This window comes from Dysidea avara, chromosome 5 (genome assembly GCF_963678975.1).
Source record: "Dysidea avara chromosome 5, odDysAvar1.4, whole genome shotgun sequence".
Taxonomy (NCBI): domain Eukaryota; kingdom Metazoa; phylum Porifera; class Demospongiae; order Dictyoceratida; family Dysideidae; genus Dysidea; species Dysidea avara.
The window spans coordinates 37,541,906-37,560,297 of NC_089276.1; the positions used below are offsets into that span (position 1 = coordinate 37,541,906).

The 18,392-nt window shown below is 39.7% G+C and overlaps 1 protein-coding gene across 1 annotated transcript; it reads right to left on the reverse strand.

The window, feature by feature from the left end:
• Positions 1-753: 753 nt before the first annotated feature.
• Positions 754-18,390, reverse strand: LOC136254938 (uncharacterized). The gene is made up of 13 exons (XM_066047655.1): positions 18,003-18,390; positions 17,903-17,947; positions 17,808-17,851; positions 16,126-16,165; positions 15,636-15,732; positions 14,300-14,350; positions 11,693-11,856; positions 6,606-6,643; positions 6,094-6,428; positions 4,309-5,247; positions 4,109-4,183; positions 3,996-4,056; positions 754-1,145 (listed from the first exon to the last, which is right to left on the reverse strand). Exons 1-13 carry the CDS (start codon positions 18,096-18,098, stop codon positions 860-862), a joined length of 2,271 nt encoding a protein of 756 aa, XP_065903727.1. The 5' UTR covers positions 18,099-18,390; the 3' UTR covers positions 754-859.
• Between the last annotated feature and the right edge of the window lie 2 nt (positions 18,391-18,392).

Sequence of the window (18,392 nt, forward strand, 5' to 3'; positions counted from 1 at the left end):
GTATATCAGTAGTGAGATCTGTGATGCTACTCAGATCACCAGTTGTAATTTAACTCTAATGTAGTGGAAAATCTCATATCAAAGTTGTGGTACACTGTGATTGGCAACAACCTGCCATGACATAACCAGCTGATAACATTACTTTGACATATTTTCACTACTCTACTTACTAGAATGATGGGTCAATAGCAAGGAAATTTCATTACAACACCTGACAGCCTGGTAGACTCCTGTAAGCGTTTGAGTGTTAATCGGATGACTGCAGGTTCAATGCTGACAAAGTCCAGTCATAAGGTTTTTTTTTCTTTTCAAACATACTTTATATAAAGGCTATAGGACCAGTTGACCTACAGACTATGCTGTAAAGACCATATTATAGAGGGAAGCTTTGGTGAGAGAAAATTTTGGCTAATTTACCAGTTATAGCTGCTAATTACTTGTAGCACCTGAGATTAGCTATAGATTGAGCTTGAATTCACCAAAGTATATTTTGCCAAATGTGATTTAGCTTGCTATTCACCAAAGTTTCTCTCTATACGATAAACAAATAAAACCTCATTGCATGTTATTAGTTACAATGTAGTTACTGTACACACATCACAGTACCGTACACATGAACATGGTACATATTGGCTTACCATAATTCTGTTCAACATCTGAATTCTTCCAGTCTGGTATGATCTCCCTGAACCATTGGTCACCTGGATAACTGTTCTGTTTATCTATAACTCTTCACTACCTAGTTTAACTACACAACTCATAAATTTTTAATTTCCTGAGTAGTTAGTCAAATGTACACACATTATAAATTGTATTACAAATTCCTACATGTGAATTATGTCATAGTATTCTAACAGTATCAAGTGTCTATAGTAGAGTATTGTGATCTGATCACACTCTCCCATTGGTCCATACTTCTCTTCCACTCATTGTATCTCTCACTATACATGTTCTCATTGCTCCATAGTCTGGAGGTGTGGCTACCTGTTCCAGGGAAGTGGGTGGGGCTCAAAGGGGCACTGTTATTATCCAGGGTTAACTTGTTAAACCTGCTGTTGTTGCTATTGCTACGAAAGCTACTGCCCAAGTGAAGCCGTGTTAACTTGCTGTGATTTCTGTTGAATACTTTATCAGATAATGGACTCCTAATAAGGAATAATAAATATCTTATAATGCAAATAACACTTGTATAGCACATAACATAACAATAACTGGTACCATGTAGTAAAATTAGAGATCACTGATAGTAGTAAAACAAGGGAGGTCATCTATGCCTGTAGATATATTAGTAGACATTGAATCCCTGCTTCACTCTATAGCCATGACTAATATCTGCAAGTTTAGGTGACCTCTCTTGCTTCACTGTAAATTTCTAATATTTTTTGCACTTGTTTGTTCAGTTGCAATTGTAACAAAATTATGATTGGTGAACCCACTTATACCACAGCAAAAGAAAGAATAGCACCACGCATAACCATAAAATATATTTTGCATCTGAATGCATGCCCAAACCGTCACGTGAAGTAGTCATTATGTTTCATTTTCAGCTATGTTCAGTCCATTACACAGGGTTACAAATGAAGAACAACACAAGAAAGGTCCCTGTAATCAATCGACTTACTACAGGACAATTTATTGGTATAAAAGTGAAAGTCAACACGTATGCGAAAGCCATAATGCTTTACCGCAAATCACCACCTTGCACTGTCAGCGAAAAGCATTGGGGCACTAGGAGGAAAATGTAAGCCCATTATGCTTGTACACATTGTGACATGCCAAAAGACACCTGCTAGGTTGAAGCAACATTTGACATCAAAAAATCAAGCCCAGTCTTTACTGCTACAGTAGAATATCCATTATCCAAACACCTGTGTGCCAGTTCAATCATAGAATTGTTCAGATAAGTGAACTAGTTCGGATGAATAAAGCCCATTTGTTTATATACAGAGTTCTGTTCAACTACCCTAATAGAACATACACTAACTCTAGAACATTTACCCAATGACGAAATATTCTAATAGAGCAATCACTTATATTGTTCGGATAATTGAGGTCCTATTGTATTGAGTTAAGTTTTTCTGAAGGCATTAGTAAGTTAGTCACTCAGTCATTAGAAAATCCCACTAAATAAAAAAATGTAGCAACATATATTTCAGAAGACTTATAGGCTCAATTATTCCAATACTACCAAAGTGTCAAGATGGTTTTGTGAGGCTGGCTTCAGGCCAATATTTTTATTGAGAATCTCCATGATCCAGTACTATTGCACTGTATGATACTTTAGACTACAGCAAGTTTGATACTGAAATTCCATTGGCTGAAAACGTGGTCTCTAAATCTCATAGAGCCACGCTCGTGTCAAATAGAGACCACGCTCTGAGGCTATACAAAACACGATAACCACGTGCCTGTAACAATGGCAACACACAGGCATTTAAATGGCTAGTAACAGCCATACTGAATTAGAGGGAGGTGTAATGGGCTTGTTTGTACTAATCAACACTACATTACTTGTTTACAAGCAGCTGTCGAGGCACAACAACACCAACAATGAGTTGTAGTGCAGTCGCTGAGCAACATAGAACGTCTGTAACATTGGCAACACATGGGCATTTAAAGCAGTAGTAACAGCCAGCTGAGGTCCCACCATGTAGAGGGCTTGTTTCCAGTAATTAGCTATACAATTCTACAAGCAGCTGACAACTCAAAGTACAATAATGAGTAGTAGCCTAAATAAGTTAGACGTCAAGAACCACTGGGTTCTATGGTTAGTAGCGCCCGAGTGCAGCAAGGGCGCTACTAAGGGCCTGAGGGTTTTCTAAATCCCGTAGAACCCTGGTTCTTGACATCTAACTATTATTTAATAATACCATCCAAGTTCAAAGGGAAAAACTGTGCTTTATATTCCATACTGTGCTTTATATTCCATACTGTGCTAAAGTGTGCTATATTAATGTTTCCATCAAAGTCTGCTTTATTTTCCTTTGTATGGTAATAATCAAATTTTGTGTGAATGTGACACAACCATAAACACAACCCACAGTGACACTGGAATGACCACAATTACCCCACTAACAAAGCTGTCAACAATCTTACTAACAACACATTAATAATGCAAATGTTTGTAATTCCACTGCAATAATCACACTAAAATTATTGTCCATCGTTGTAACTCCTCAGTTGCCGCTTCATATTGACGTCTTCAACTTTGTTGCTTGATGGCTATACTCCCAACCAATGATTAGATACAGTAGCTGTGGCTACAACTGTCCTTTACTCACGTACGACTTAGCTAGCCTTTCTCAGTTGTTGTCCTCATCCTCTTGTCCCACTACTAAGTGAATTGTGGATTTGATGGATCACAAATCGTTTGATAACTCTCCATTAATGGCTACAAATCAATCTTCTGCTAATCAAAAGTAGGCACTAGTTTTTTCACTGCCATTGTGGTATTCCCGGTCATGATAAACTGTATTAATGGATAATTGGTTGCAACTCTGGATTTGTACGCTAAAGCACTGCTTATGTCCATGCACTATGGAAAACACAGCATTTGGGTGTGGTCTCAAGCCAAATATAGCACTTGGCTTTGCCTCATGCTATATTCATCTCTCAACCACACCTTTGTGCTATTTTTTCCATATTGCACTCGCCGCGGTGGAATATATACATTATCAAGGACAGATCTAGGATTCAGCAAGGGTAAGGGCCTATTGGGGTACATTCTATGCATATCAAGATACAAACAGTATGTTCTATCATGCAATTCTCTCTAACTGTGACTGCATTGTTAGAATATCTGACTGCTCTATTAGAGTATTTTGTTCATTCAACCATGACAGTATTGTTATCAAGAGTTAATGATACCATAACTTGTGTTTTTAATGTGACAGCTGCCTCAGTTTCCTTTATGATAGCTACACTACTACACAGACACATATAATACATCTACACCACTACACTATACACAGCACATCAAAACACACAGTACTAACCTGTATCTCACAGTAGCTGGACCAGTCACTCTACTGGACAATGGAGTGGTGGGGTAACTATCTGTATGGGATAGAGCACTACATGATCACATGCTAGGGGGCTAAACTATTACCTGAGGAGTGTCTCGAGAATGAGGGATGATGAGATGGTGACATTCTACTATAGTCATACAATCCAGATACTGGACCTGTAGTGGATGAGTTGTGTAAATGTGTATACACAGTTTGCACTATGTTCATGTGTGCATGTGCGTGCATGCGTTTGCATGTTACTGTATTGTGTACATGTCTTGCCAGCACAGCTTTGACATACCAAACTGTAGTTGTGATTTTAGTATCTCCTTTTTTAGTAGCAAGTCCTCAGCTACTGATGTAAAGCTCTCACCATTGGTTGAACGTGGTACTAGCCACGCCCATCTGTTATCATCATACAAACTAGCCTGTAGAGCAGCTTTGTGTTGTACATAACGAGACCTTGGTGTGCTCCCCTCAAATAATCCCACACCAGTTGGATGACATTTGGATGGTAGCAGGACTCCATCAAAACCACTTCTCAATTTCATATTAGCTCCACTATCTGTAGAAGAGCCCCTATTGGTAGCTGGAGGAAGGTCACTTGTATCCATTGGGATGTTACCGCTAACTTGTGCTGTAGTATTGCACTGCTGCAGACCTAAGGGGGTGGAGCTCATTGCTTTATACCAGCCAAGACCACTGTCTGCAGCAGTTCTGGAATGGAATAATTCTTTATAATGTACACCACCACTACCATCCACTGTATAATTTTGATTGTGGGTTTCACTAGTTGATGTTAGCGATGAAGGGATTTCCCCTTGCTGTTTAGTGATGTAATGTTGACTGTTACTAGTCACATGGTTATTGCTAGAGTCATCCCTTAACTGTGTACTCAATTCAACACTTGACCCAGCCATTACTATACCAGAGTCACATACACTCTTAGTACCACCATGATTGATTGTGGAGGGTTTACTAGTAACAGGAGGGTGATTTGTGACTTGTTCATCACATCCTGAGGACATCGTCGTTGTTGTTGGATTGGTTATTTCACCAATGGGACTAGTGGATAATGTTGTTCCCATGGTGATACCAGTTAACTCATAAGTGTTTGACTTCAAGTCATCAAGGGATAGTAGTTCAGGGGTGTGGTCCCCACTGGATTGGCTAGAATGATCGTCATCATCACTATTATCTGAGCTGTCCTGTGTTGCTACTGGCTGATTTCTCCTTGAAACTATGTATGTAATACAACAGTATGATGATAATTACTATGAACAGATATATAAATTGAATATCTGAACCTTGCCAAATTACATAGCCTTGATTATCTGAAGTCTATAAGTAATTGTTCTATTAGAGTATTTTGTGAACTGATGTGTGAGTAAGTGTCTTAGCAGAAGTTGCTACAGAAATGTCAGGGCAACACTTTCTACTGTATAGCAGGACTACTACTCCTACAAGAGGACTATAGTTTCAATCAGTCCTTCCCAGTTAACGAAACATGGCAGGGTAGACCCATGTGCTACACACACACACACGCGCACGCACAAACACACAAAGCCTTCAGCTACCATGCTAATATGATCATGCCTACCCAGTGAAACACTTGTGCACTACTCAGGTGCTACCAATCATTACAGGAAAATCCTCCTGGAGCAGGACTAGTAAGCCTCAGGAGGCTGTATCATGTCTCACAGGTAAAGGTATGGGCTCCCAAAGCCCTACCTAGACTTTTACCCACTATGTGAGACATGAACAGTTGGCATTTACTTTCCCAGATTACCCATTGATGTTACAACTAGGTGGACTGCTTCTCCAGTTCACACACACAACACACACACACTACACACAAACGCATGCATGCATACACACACACCAAACACACACACAGTACACATGCATGCACACACACACACACACACACATGCACGCACACACACATACAGCACACACACGCACACGCACACACACGCGCGCACACACACACACACACACACACACACATGCACGCACACACACATACAGCACACACACGCACACGCACACACACGCGCGCACACACACACACACACACACACACCAGGGGTTGAAGTAGATTTTCCACTTGATGGTTGCACAGTAGATACAGCTAATCCATCAGGTGTGACTATACTCTTAGATTGGATAGGGGACAGTTTGGGGGATGCTACTACTTGACCCCCTAAATCAGGTGGGCTTTGAGAATCAGGGGTAGCAACAATTGGTGACATGACATGAAATGGAGAATGGTCAACATGAAATGATGATCGATGCTGAAGTTGTGAAGAGGAGGGAGATGATTTGGTGATGACAATACCAGGAGTGGCAGCCATATTGTCAGCTCCTGTTGTTACCATGCCGGGTACGGGAGAGGTGGTGTCATCTCGTGGTGATGTACTACACAATAAACAGGTTTACCATGAACACCTACTGGTGTGGAACACTCAGCCATACAGTATTAACACACACACACACACACACACACACACACACACACACACACACACACACACACACACACACACACACACACACACACACACACACACACACACACACACACACGTACAATACCTTTCAGAAGGTACAACTGCTACAGGATTCTCCTCTCCCTATATACCAACACAAAACATTTACCATGTACAACAACACTGTAGGCATATCAAACAGTATGGTAGTGTTGTTCCCCCTAAACTTAACGATACCTTCCACTGTTAACAACTATCATACAAATATCACATGCAACGAAAAGCACCTTTACAGAAGAGTCTTACGTATATAGTGCAACCTTAAACAAGAGTATACTTACAGAAGGCCAAGTATTAAATAGACATCAAGAAGCAGCGTTCTACGGGATTTAGAAAACTATCAGACCTTTAGTAATGCCCTCGTGCATTACTAAGTGCCTGAGAGTTGCGCTTGGGCATTACTAACGGCCTGAGGGTTACGCTCAGGCATTACAAAGGGCCCAAATCCTGTAGAACCCATTGGTTCTTGACATCTAACTTACAACACACTTATTTAGACCACAACTCCTTATTGTACCTTTGACAGCTGCTTGTAAACGAAAAATGTAACATCAATTAGTAGAAACAAGCCCTTCACACCTCCATCTAATTCAGCAAGGCTGTTGTTACCCATTTAAATGGCCATGTGTTGCCAATGTTACAGGCATGTAATTGGCATGTTTCGTATCACCTCAGAGCGTGGTCTCTAGGACATGAGCATGGCACTACAGGATTTAGAGTCCACATTTTCAGCCAATAAATTTTCAGTATCAAAATTGATGTGATCAATTTTTTAATTGACAAATCCTAGTTTTGGTCTGCATGCCTAGAGACTAAATGAAGCAGCTCATGGCCACTACAATAACAAACACATGTGTGGCATGTGCCTTTTCTGGTTCCAAAGAGTGTCTGTCTTCTGCCTTTCCTTATATCTTCAGTTGCATATATATGGTCATCTTCCTTTTCATTTAAAAACAAGACAACCCTAAATAATCTACTACATAGCTCTAGCTCTCTCGATAAAGCAGCAATTTAATTAATTCTTTCACCACTACAACCAGATTTATGACACTATAAAAGATGCTTCAAGTATAATTTCAATGCACTACTACTTCTATCATACGTTTTATATTGTAGTACAACGTGCTTACCCTGAAATAGTCACATCCACAAAAGTCCCGTTTCTGGGATAACCGGATCCTTTGCTCAGTATTATGAGTTTGTTACATAACAACACAAAGCTTTTCTTATCAGAAAAGACGAGTTTAACAAAACCTTGAGCTGATAGTCACGTTTTAAAGTCCACTAGATTTTTATTAAAAGGCTAAGACAGCCAAGGATGACAGTTGGCTGTTTTTCAGAAGTGCGGCATGATTTACTCGTGTGCATACACACATGTGTGATACGAGATTTGGAAGAAACCAGCCGAAGAAGCAATCACTCAGTAAGGACACTGTTTAGAATAGTCATATACAGCTGTACTAGCCTGTAGCAACTTTCTCTTTGTAACTGACTACCTATTTAAGCTGTTACCATATTTGGTGTCTTGTAATTACTTACGTAAACAAAAACAACCTAATTGAGGTCCTTAGCTTGTAGTGACTACTTAGAGGTATGGTAACTAAGTAGTTTAGTGTGAACCAGTCTCGGTTTTGTATTCTAATAGAACAGTCACACATGCCATATATACTAGGGCTGGGACGAAGCTTCGAATGCTTCGTGGGCTCGAAGGTTAAGTAAATTTCGAATTATAAAAGTATCCTTCGAAGCTTCGTAGTGCACTCATAGTCTATGAAAGAATTACAAATAAACGTGGTTATCTTTATTGCAGCTGTTATTCCTCTTGCGTGATGAATGTTCGTCTCTTCGCGATCGATCTTCGTGTGCCACGCCCACTTTTAAACTATCGCAGTTCAGCTTGCTACCACAGTTGCAGCCTTAAAATACCTTATATAGTGATAGATAATACATGGAAAACATACTTTCAGCCATTTCTCGGTGTTTACCTGTGCATGATTGCAATATAGCAGACACGCCCATTTGCATTCAATCGATCGCGTCATTCAGTACTGCTGCTATGCACTTTCCAAAGGGTCCAGATAAAATGGCACTAAATGCACTTTTGTTCCTATATATATGGGCAAGATTTAGTGCCACTGAGCACTAAATCTCCCCTATAATACATGTGGGATGAAGCACTATACTCAAATATTATTTCTTGCCCTTATATGTAGGAAAGATTTAGTGCTAAGGTGCACTAAATGTTCCCTACAATGTAGTAGGCAAAATATTGTTCAAAGAAGTACTAATTATTCCCTACATTGTTGTAGGCATAAAATAATACTTCGTAAAATAATACTTCGTAAAATAATACTTCATTATTAACACTCCACCTTGTTTAGAGCTAAAAATATTTCTCTGTGTCCTGTTTACTCCTTGAAAGGTGTATACAATTGGTAATACCAATCCACTTAGATCTGATTGAAATTGATGACTCTCCACCAAGTCCAGTGTCATATTGGGTGCCCGAGTTGAAGTTGAAAGACAATGAGAAGAAGTTACTGGTAGAAGAATCTCCACTCACTGACAGGCACATGAATGGAACATGTAACTTGATACGTGAGCAGTTTCCTGATATACCTGTCCCACAAACCACACTTCGTGTGGCACGACCAGAATTGATAAAAGAAGCAGAAGAGAAGTCTTTCTTTTTTCACCACTTTTGTGAGCATTGGGCATTATCGCACATCAGAGATAACGTAGTTTATTTGTACGATTCTCTTCAACCTAAAAGCATCAACTCAACTCTTGCCGAACAACTGCATTCATTATATGGGAACCGGATTGTGAAAATTCCACAAGTTCAACTTCAAAAGAGAAACAAAGACTGTGTGGCTGCTTTGCAATTGCATTTTGCGTATCACTAATGTTTGGAGTCGACCCCACCACTCTTTGTTATGATAAAAAAGAAATGCAAAAAACATCTGATGCAATGTTTTGAGACTAAATGTTTTTCCCCGTTTCCATCACAAAGCAAGAAGTCTCGAATACCATCACCATTGGAAATTAAAATCTCTCTTTCCTAACTGGCACATCTAGACTAAATCAAAAATATTGATTATATTGATTATTTTGCCTAAAGGTTTTAATGCAATAACTCAATTGAATTTATTTGAGGGTATTATCGTAGGTTATCACCCATAGTCTCAGACTTGGGTGGTAATTAAAATATGTTACTGGGATACAACCGCTTTATACTCATAACTTGATTGATTTTTTTTTTTGCTAAAGTCTATAACTTTATGCATGCATGTATGGAAGAAATTATTTAAACAATTATAGCTACAGCCTATACCAGCAGATACATATTGCAATAAAAATGTCTAGGTGCCTTTCGACTGATTATGATTTTTGTTATAATTACCATATCTGTTGGTTAGAGCTTGCCATCTTGGCCCAAGGTGTGATTGTTCTTCCCTACTGTTCCCCGTGCAATTTGCAGGCGTGCACCTGGCACTGCAGGCTGTCAAGGGCGCACGCCTGGTTTACTATAATTGTTTCCAGAAAGAAACGTACATGCGTGTACATGTGTGTCTGTCTGCACCCATGTGAGCTAATGGTTTTGTGTCAAAAGCAGTCTATGTGTTAGAAATAGAGGCAGCATAAGAACTATACTGTACACCGGCAAACTTTGACGAGGGTAAACTTTGATGAATCTGCTCTTAGGCAAAGTTGACGAAATAAACTTTGACGAATTGTTTGAAATCACCAATAAGAACCTGGGCACTTATTTATGTTGACAAAATAAATTTTGACGAATTCACTTTGATTTGTCAAAGTTTCCCTTCGTCAAAGTTTCCCAGTGCACGGTATTAAGCGCCTATATAGTCAGGTAAGTTTTGCTCTTGCTCTAAGGCAGTTTAGGAATGGCAGTTTTCTAAAACTTTGTGAATGTTTTGTTGTGGGTTCTATGGGTGTTTAAAAATGACAAAACTACACTACCAGCTTCCTGAGTTACTAGGAATAGCGTAGCACTTTGAGTTGGAATTGAGGGCGTGTCCAGCTAGTATGTGTATGAAAACCAGGGCTGAATAGTTTTCTTCGAAAACACGTTAACCAAGCTATACTTCTCTTCATGCATTTGTGGGTTTAACTATATTGCAAGTTGAGCGTTCCTTAGTAACCATTTCATATTTTGCAGTAATTACAATTATTATGTAATTAGTATTTCATGAAATGCTAATTTGTATTAGTTAATTTAAATGGTTTCTATGTAACTGTAATCTTGCTGTCCCAACTATGTTGGCCTTTATGTGTCTTGTGACATCATGGATAAGGTCCATAAGTGCAACTCCATTTACATTTGTATGTATATACGCATAGCAAGAATCAACCATGGGATTCCATGCAACATTAAATTATGTATCCAAGAAAGAAGCAGACCTATATGCAAAGAAGTTGTTATAGTGATAAATATGCATACTTACAAGAAGTACTAAACTCTCATTTTTAAAACTAAGTAAACTACTATGACCCATAGTCACATGTTTACAATATGTTATACCAGGAATCAAAGGGTACTACTGCCTTAGCATCAAAGGTAGAAGGCTGTTATGAGGTTGCATGGAAAATAACGTACAAGCAGTTGAAGTATTGCAACTAAAACAGCAACAATTCACTATGATCACTTTAATAGAATTTAGTGCCTGAGCACAATATAGTTCCTACACTAATGTAGGGAAGATTTAGTGCCTGGAGCACAATATAGTTCCTACACTAATGTAGGGAAGATTTAGTGTTGAGCACAATTCATCTCCTACACTAATGTAGGGAAGATTTAGTGCCTGGAGCACAATATAGTTCCTACACTAATGTAGGGAAGATTTAGTGTTGAGCATAATTCATCTCCTACATTACTGTAGGGAAGATTTAGTGCTTGTGGCACTAAATCTCCCCTATAGTAGTGTAGGAAATGAACCCCTTTTAGTGCCATTTTGTACGGAACCCGCAATGTACATACTGCGATATGTCAAAAGGCAGCCAAGACACCACAAAGGTATTGTGAAGGTGATATTTTTGGCCAGAAAAGCCGAAACCTCATACACAGCACTATCATACTAATATGCACACGAAGACAATTACACAATCCCTTACATTTGGTGATCTTCTTTGTGGCTGCCCAAACAGTTTCCTTCTCAGTGAAGTATTTCCATTTTCCTTCACTCTCAAGTCTTCTTCTTCATGATACACACACTCTGCTCCCAACATGGCTTCCAGGTCCCAGTTGAGAGGGATGGTGACTGCCGTCTGACAACACGCTAAAGCAAACATAAGACTGTCAACCTTTCATCATACAGTACAATAGTACTGTATAGTAGGGACCACAAAGGTGTGGGCCTCACTTTCCCAGACAACGATGAGGCAGTATTGGTTAGAAGCCCAAACAAGCCTTCAGATCGACCCGAAATGCTTTCAACAAGTTGCTGTGGAATTTTTTAATGAAATTTTCTAGTGACTGACTGATTCAGAAATTAGCCTATGGCCAACTGTTATATTGTGCACTGATGGGTGTATGTTAGTTGAAAACTATACCTTGATGAATGCCCCAGTTCATGGTGAATAGAATGGAACAAGTCCCAACTCCATAGCTCATTGCACTCGATAGTTATGATTGATTAAACGAGCGCCTGTAACTTTTTTCCGTATAAGCACTGTACAAATCAATTGTTTTGCTCTTCTTGTCTATCGCTGTAACTCCAAAACTACTTACCAGAAATGGCCAAAACTTTAACAGTCTATTGGTTTTTCCCTCTAGACAACAAATATGTCATAAAACGAAATTCAAGGAAAATGCAAACAAGTCGGGTTTTCACTCAGCGGGTCACAAATGTTTAGCGATGTGACTCAATCAAATTTTAAACTTGTGTTAGTGATTTTCACAGCTTTACTTGCCTCCTAACACGTCACAGGAAATTTAGGTGTTGCAAAGATTTGGAAGTCTTCATACAATACAGTGAAACTGTCCACCTCTTTAATAAGACCACCTCATTATAGTGACCATGTCAAGTAAGCCCCAAAAATAGCTTGAGGTGTACTTCATGACCTCATTAATAAGACCACCTCATTATAGTGACCATGTCAAGTAGGTACCAAACATAGCTAAGGTGTACTTCATGACCTCATTAATAAGACCATTTCATTATAGTCACCATGTCAAGTAGATACCAAATATAGCTTAGAAAATGGTATGCATAATATGCTTTGATGTTTGGAGGATAATGAGGTCTTTGAAATCCACTAAGAGACCTGCTAGCAGGTACTTAAAATGGTTAGAAACCTGCTAGCAGATAGACCTCAAGCATCACAAATCTCACTTTCGATCATTGATTTGCTATGCTCCCTCCAAGCATGTTCAGACTGATAGCCTGTTTGTGGGCAACCAGTCACCCAGGCCAACATGTGGTTAACCACTCTATTCGTTTTAGGCAAGCCTAAAAGAATTTTATTATGGGAGGTACAATCTAACGTTGTAGGTATGTTTGTTACGATGAACAGAGAAGTCCAGAATATCATGGAAAATTCTGTTAGTGTACATCTGTTTCTACTCTCTAGACGTCTTCTACTAAACTGTGGATGAACTACATTGAACTTTAGTCTTTACTAATACCTAAATGGGTAAACTTCCATGTAGAAACATTATTTTGTGCTACGTGTAAGATGGGTGTGGGTCATATTCAAAACCATGCCTGTTCTTCATACTACTACTGTGGCACCACTGAAGGCACAACTTGTGACAACTCGTTCCCATTGTATAAATCCACACAAGCTACTTCTTCGACACACGTGTTCTTTACACTGCCGTGATGCCATAGGCATTGGCTACCGCAAACCCGGGTTGACATTATCGATCATTGCCATTTTCCAGCTGTGTTGGATCCAAGCCTAATTTGTGAAAGGGAAGCGGTGCAAGCTTCAATTTCTTCAGCTCTTCAACAAAAGCACGTTCAGTCTTCTGTGTTTATTTCAACATTGTGTGACAATTTCAGAACAACATATAACCCAATCCCACAATGACTCCACCTATATTCCCAAATAGAACGCATACATTTTTTTAATTCAGTCAGTCAATCTTCGTGAATTTTAAAAACCTTGCTTTGCTCGTTTTTAAAATCCACAAAGATCCTCGTGCTAGGTCTCTAACTTACACTAAGGTGTACTTCATGACCAAGACCACCTCATTATAGTGACCATGTCAAGTAGGTCACAAACATAGCTAAGGTGTACAGTGAAAACTCAGTTATCCGGACCTCAGTTATCTGGATCCTTGGTTAACTGAACTACAGAAATGACTGCTCTATTAGAGTAGAGACAGTTCTATTAGGGTAGTTGAATAATACAGTACTGATATTTTTACCGATGTTTCTCCTGGGTTCAGATAACTGAGGTTCCACTGTACTTCATGACCCTAAGACCACCACATTGCTCAGGTTTTATTTTTAGTGCACAAATTCTGCAATGAATTATCACCTCTTGATTACCAGGATTTTTCAGTCCGTTGCCCTATGGATGCACTTGGCACTACAAGATAAATGGTGAATTCAATCAAAGTTTGAGCCACTGTGTGTCCTGTCACAAAATGGGAATTATGGTGAAACCATTACCTGAACTGTGAATGACCCTTCAGCCACTCGGTTTGTAAGTGCACGCATAATTGTAATAGGACAACACTCAGTATATTAACATACAGTCAAGACAACTAACCATCCACCATCTTGCCATTAGTTGATTCATTAAAACTCTCATCTCTAATATCTACATCACAAATTAGATTACATCACAATTGATCACAACATGACATGTTACACTGAGTATGAGCATACATACATTGCACATGTACTATGCATGTTACATGCAACCTACAGGATCTCCTACACAACATGCATGTTATCAGTGTTAACATACATGTCATATTTCACGCAAAATGCATGGATTTCAGACACTTTTCCTACATGTCTTGCAAGTATGATACATGCATGTTCCCCCCTCACTGTAACATACATGTTACATGATACATGCACCTCACATACATGGAACATTCGTGTTACAGTAAACATACATGAAGGTTGCATCCAAAATGGTACATGCATGTAACATGTACAATATTTCAAGCCGGGATGCCACTGAAGTACATTGGACAAAAACAAATATTACGCACGTTTTAATCGCTTTAATAAAGACAAATCAAATCATCTAAAATACCACTGGATTTGTCTCTTCACGGAGAGTAAGAATATCTGATGGGTTATGGTACAGTGGATGGTTGTGATACATGAAACCTTAAACCAGAAACTATACCACTGCTGTATACAAACACCACCTCTCTAATACGGCCAGCTTTGTGTTTTGTTTTCCTAATACATTATCTACTTAGCCCGAAATGTTTAGTACATTGATTTGGTACACAAGCCATATAGTCAACATGTGGAATTCTGTGAAGTTAGTTCATATAGTCGAGCAGTTGTCTTACATGTAAACCTTAAATGTTCGCTGAATTTATTGGTAACAATTCTTCCCTGTACATCATCGCTTGCAGATACACTCTAATAAAACAAATACTAGCTTCTCAGTGTATAATCAAAATAATTATACTGTATGAGCTACTGAGTAAACCCTACTCGTTTGCATTGTTTTTGACATTCATTTTATGACTTCTTTGTTGTCTAGAGGGAAAAAATAATAGGCTGTTAAAGTTTGTCTTAATAGACAGCACAAAAAAAGTAAATACAAATTATGTGATTATGTGTGTTTGTTTACGCTGCAGTAAAACATTATCTAAGCTTGAACAACCTTCTTGCTTAAAAGTATGGATGTATACTGTATAAGCCAAAAACATGAATGTCCCAGTTAACACAATGGTGCAAGTCCCAACTTTGTAGCCTGTTGCACTTCTGACTTGATCAATTAAACAAGTGTCTCTAATTTATTTTCTGTATAGCTACTGTACACATCAGGAGTTTTGCTCTTTGGTAACATACAAGTTTACACTAATTAGTAACATACACACAGCACTGGCGTACAAGCATTGAATATCACTCACATGCAGTATCTGGAGGGTGAGGTGAGAACGTGACATGTTTAGATGCAACCTTATCCTGTGTCCATGGTGACGGCACTATCATTCTCTGAGAGAAGAACTAACACATCAGGATGAAGCGACTGCAGACAACAAGCCTTAAGCACAAAGCAACCACCAAATATCATTGTCCATGCATTGCAATACTGCTCAGCATCATCAGACATAAAGACTGCTGACATAATAATTTATTTCAAAAACAGTATGCGTACTAAACTATTGACTACTGCATTGTGGGAATTTTTTTAATTTCATAGTATATGAAGCTCTGGAGCAATATCCTTTATGTGACCTTACTGTACTATTTCTTATTACAAACTCAATTTCAATACAATGCTGGTATTATGTTATATGCTGCAATACATGTATTACATGTAACAGTAACAACACACATTAAGAACCAGAGCAAGAGAAATAGGTACATTACTTACACTACAAAAAGTTAAATTCTTACCCGTTCAACAGATCGTTGGGCTTGCAAATCATTTACAGGGCTAGAGAAGGGGAAAGATCATGTGACATGTATTTCTAACTACGTAGCACAACACACACACACACGTATAAACACAACTTTCATGTGCAAATCTACACTGGGAAGCCTGTGCACCACTCAGGCATTCAAGTCTAGTGCAAGCACATCCTCCTGAAGCAGAGCTAGTAACCCGCAGCAAGACTACAGAGAGAGGTCCAAAACTCAAACTTCCACAACAACTCCAGTACCGCTAAGCAAGACAAGAACAGTTGGACATTTGCTTCCCCAGCTAACACCAGATACCCATTAATGTTACAGCTGGGTGGACTACTTCTCCAGTTGACACCAGGCCACCAGGTTCCTATTATACAGCTGCTTATACTGGAGCAATATGAGTAAAGTTTCTTACTCTTGGAAACGACAACAGTAACTTGGCATGACCAGGCATCAGACCTTACCAGGCCGATGTTCTGGCTATGCTGCATCACTCACTCACTCATTCAACTCAATCTCTCTCTCACACACGCACACAAAGCTGTATCAAGTACTCCACCATTAGCAATCCACTGGGCCAATCAGCTTAAATGTGAAGTGTATTAGCCACAAAGCTGAACTAGTGCTGAGAAAAATGGAGCGAAAGTCATGAGGTATGTGGATCATTGTGTTCACACTGGGTCAAAGGAGCACCATACTGTGTTATCAAATACTATACCCTCTAGCTGCATGAGTCACTGCAGGCAAGTCCCTCCTGGGGCAGGACTAAAACCCTACAGAAGGCTGTACCATATCTCATGGGAGAAGGTATGGATACCCAAACCAGATACCTGAACCACACCCATTTGTGAGGCATAGACAATCTAATGCATTACAGTTACGAAGTAATTTCAGGACATTAATATTGAGGGACTAGTGGAATTTGCTCACCAGTAGTGTGCGCACATGCACGCACACACACACACACACACACACACACACACAAAGCAAAGCCTTCAGCTGTCGCAGTCACGCACCAGCACTGGGACACCTGTGTGCTACTCAGGTGGTAGGGGCAGGCAAATCCTCCTGGGGCAGGACTTGTAATCCCCAGGAGGACCATCTCCAAGGTTAGTCTGGCGCTGCCGACCATTTTACGTCGCTTGCTTTTTGATTGGTTGGGCGGCACTCGCTGTAAAAGGGTCGGGTCAAAACCACATACTAAACTTGTGCAGCTGGAATTAATTAACGTCTGAATCACACGGATTTTGTCATGGTAACACTGTAGAATTATGGCTTCGAACCTCGCTTCGAGTTTAGCACTGTCAGAGGCATACCTCATGTAGCCAACTTCTGTATACAATTGATAACAGCACACTCCGTCCTCTTCCAAGTAAGACCATGCATAATTACCGAAGATACGATACCTTCCGGGTAATAGTATCCATGGTTCCGCTATTTACGTGTTGAACATTCAGTTTAATTGCAAATGCTGCGATTTGATTGGTGCTGCCACTATAGTGGCAGCATACACAAGTTTAGTATGCGGTTGTGACCAGACCTTTTACAGCGAGCGCCACCCAACTAATCAAAAAGCGAGCGGTGTAAAAGGGTCGGCAGTGCCAGGCTACTCCAAGGTATGGTCACCCAAAGTCCCACCTGAACAAATGCCAACACACACACACGCACACCTTGTATCTTGCTGCATATCCTTAGTATTAATATCAGCAGGATTCTGAGGGGACACAATTATTACACTCTACCATTTCAGCTATTCTACACTCACCAATAACGCGATATGGTCTATTGACCACCGGAAACTTCCATTCTTCTGTTGAACGTACACCACTTCAGACTAGTGCAGTCATTGTACAACGCTAACTCACCTCGGAGCTGCAGGGGGTCTTGGGAGCGCAGAATATTGACGGACTGTAGGCGGGAAAGTGCTGACGGTCCCCAGACTGGAAAGGATTCTTTGCCATGGCAACCGGATACAAAGACGTGATTTCTTGCGAAATAATCTTCACCTAATCCAATCGGCTACTATATAACTGGCTGTTCTCCTTGGATACATCAATATCACGACATCTTGTTTCAGAACAAGTTGAAGACACGAACGGCAATGTATAAAGTAAACCAATACAGAGATTCTTCCAAACGTTACAAAAACACCGGATCTCTGGCAGTAATATTGGGCGCGACACGCAGAGAGGATCTATATAAAAGTCGATCACTTTTCCAGATACAAAATTTGAATACTGCTCACGTGCAGCCTA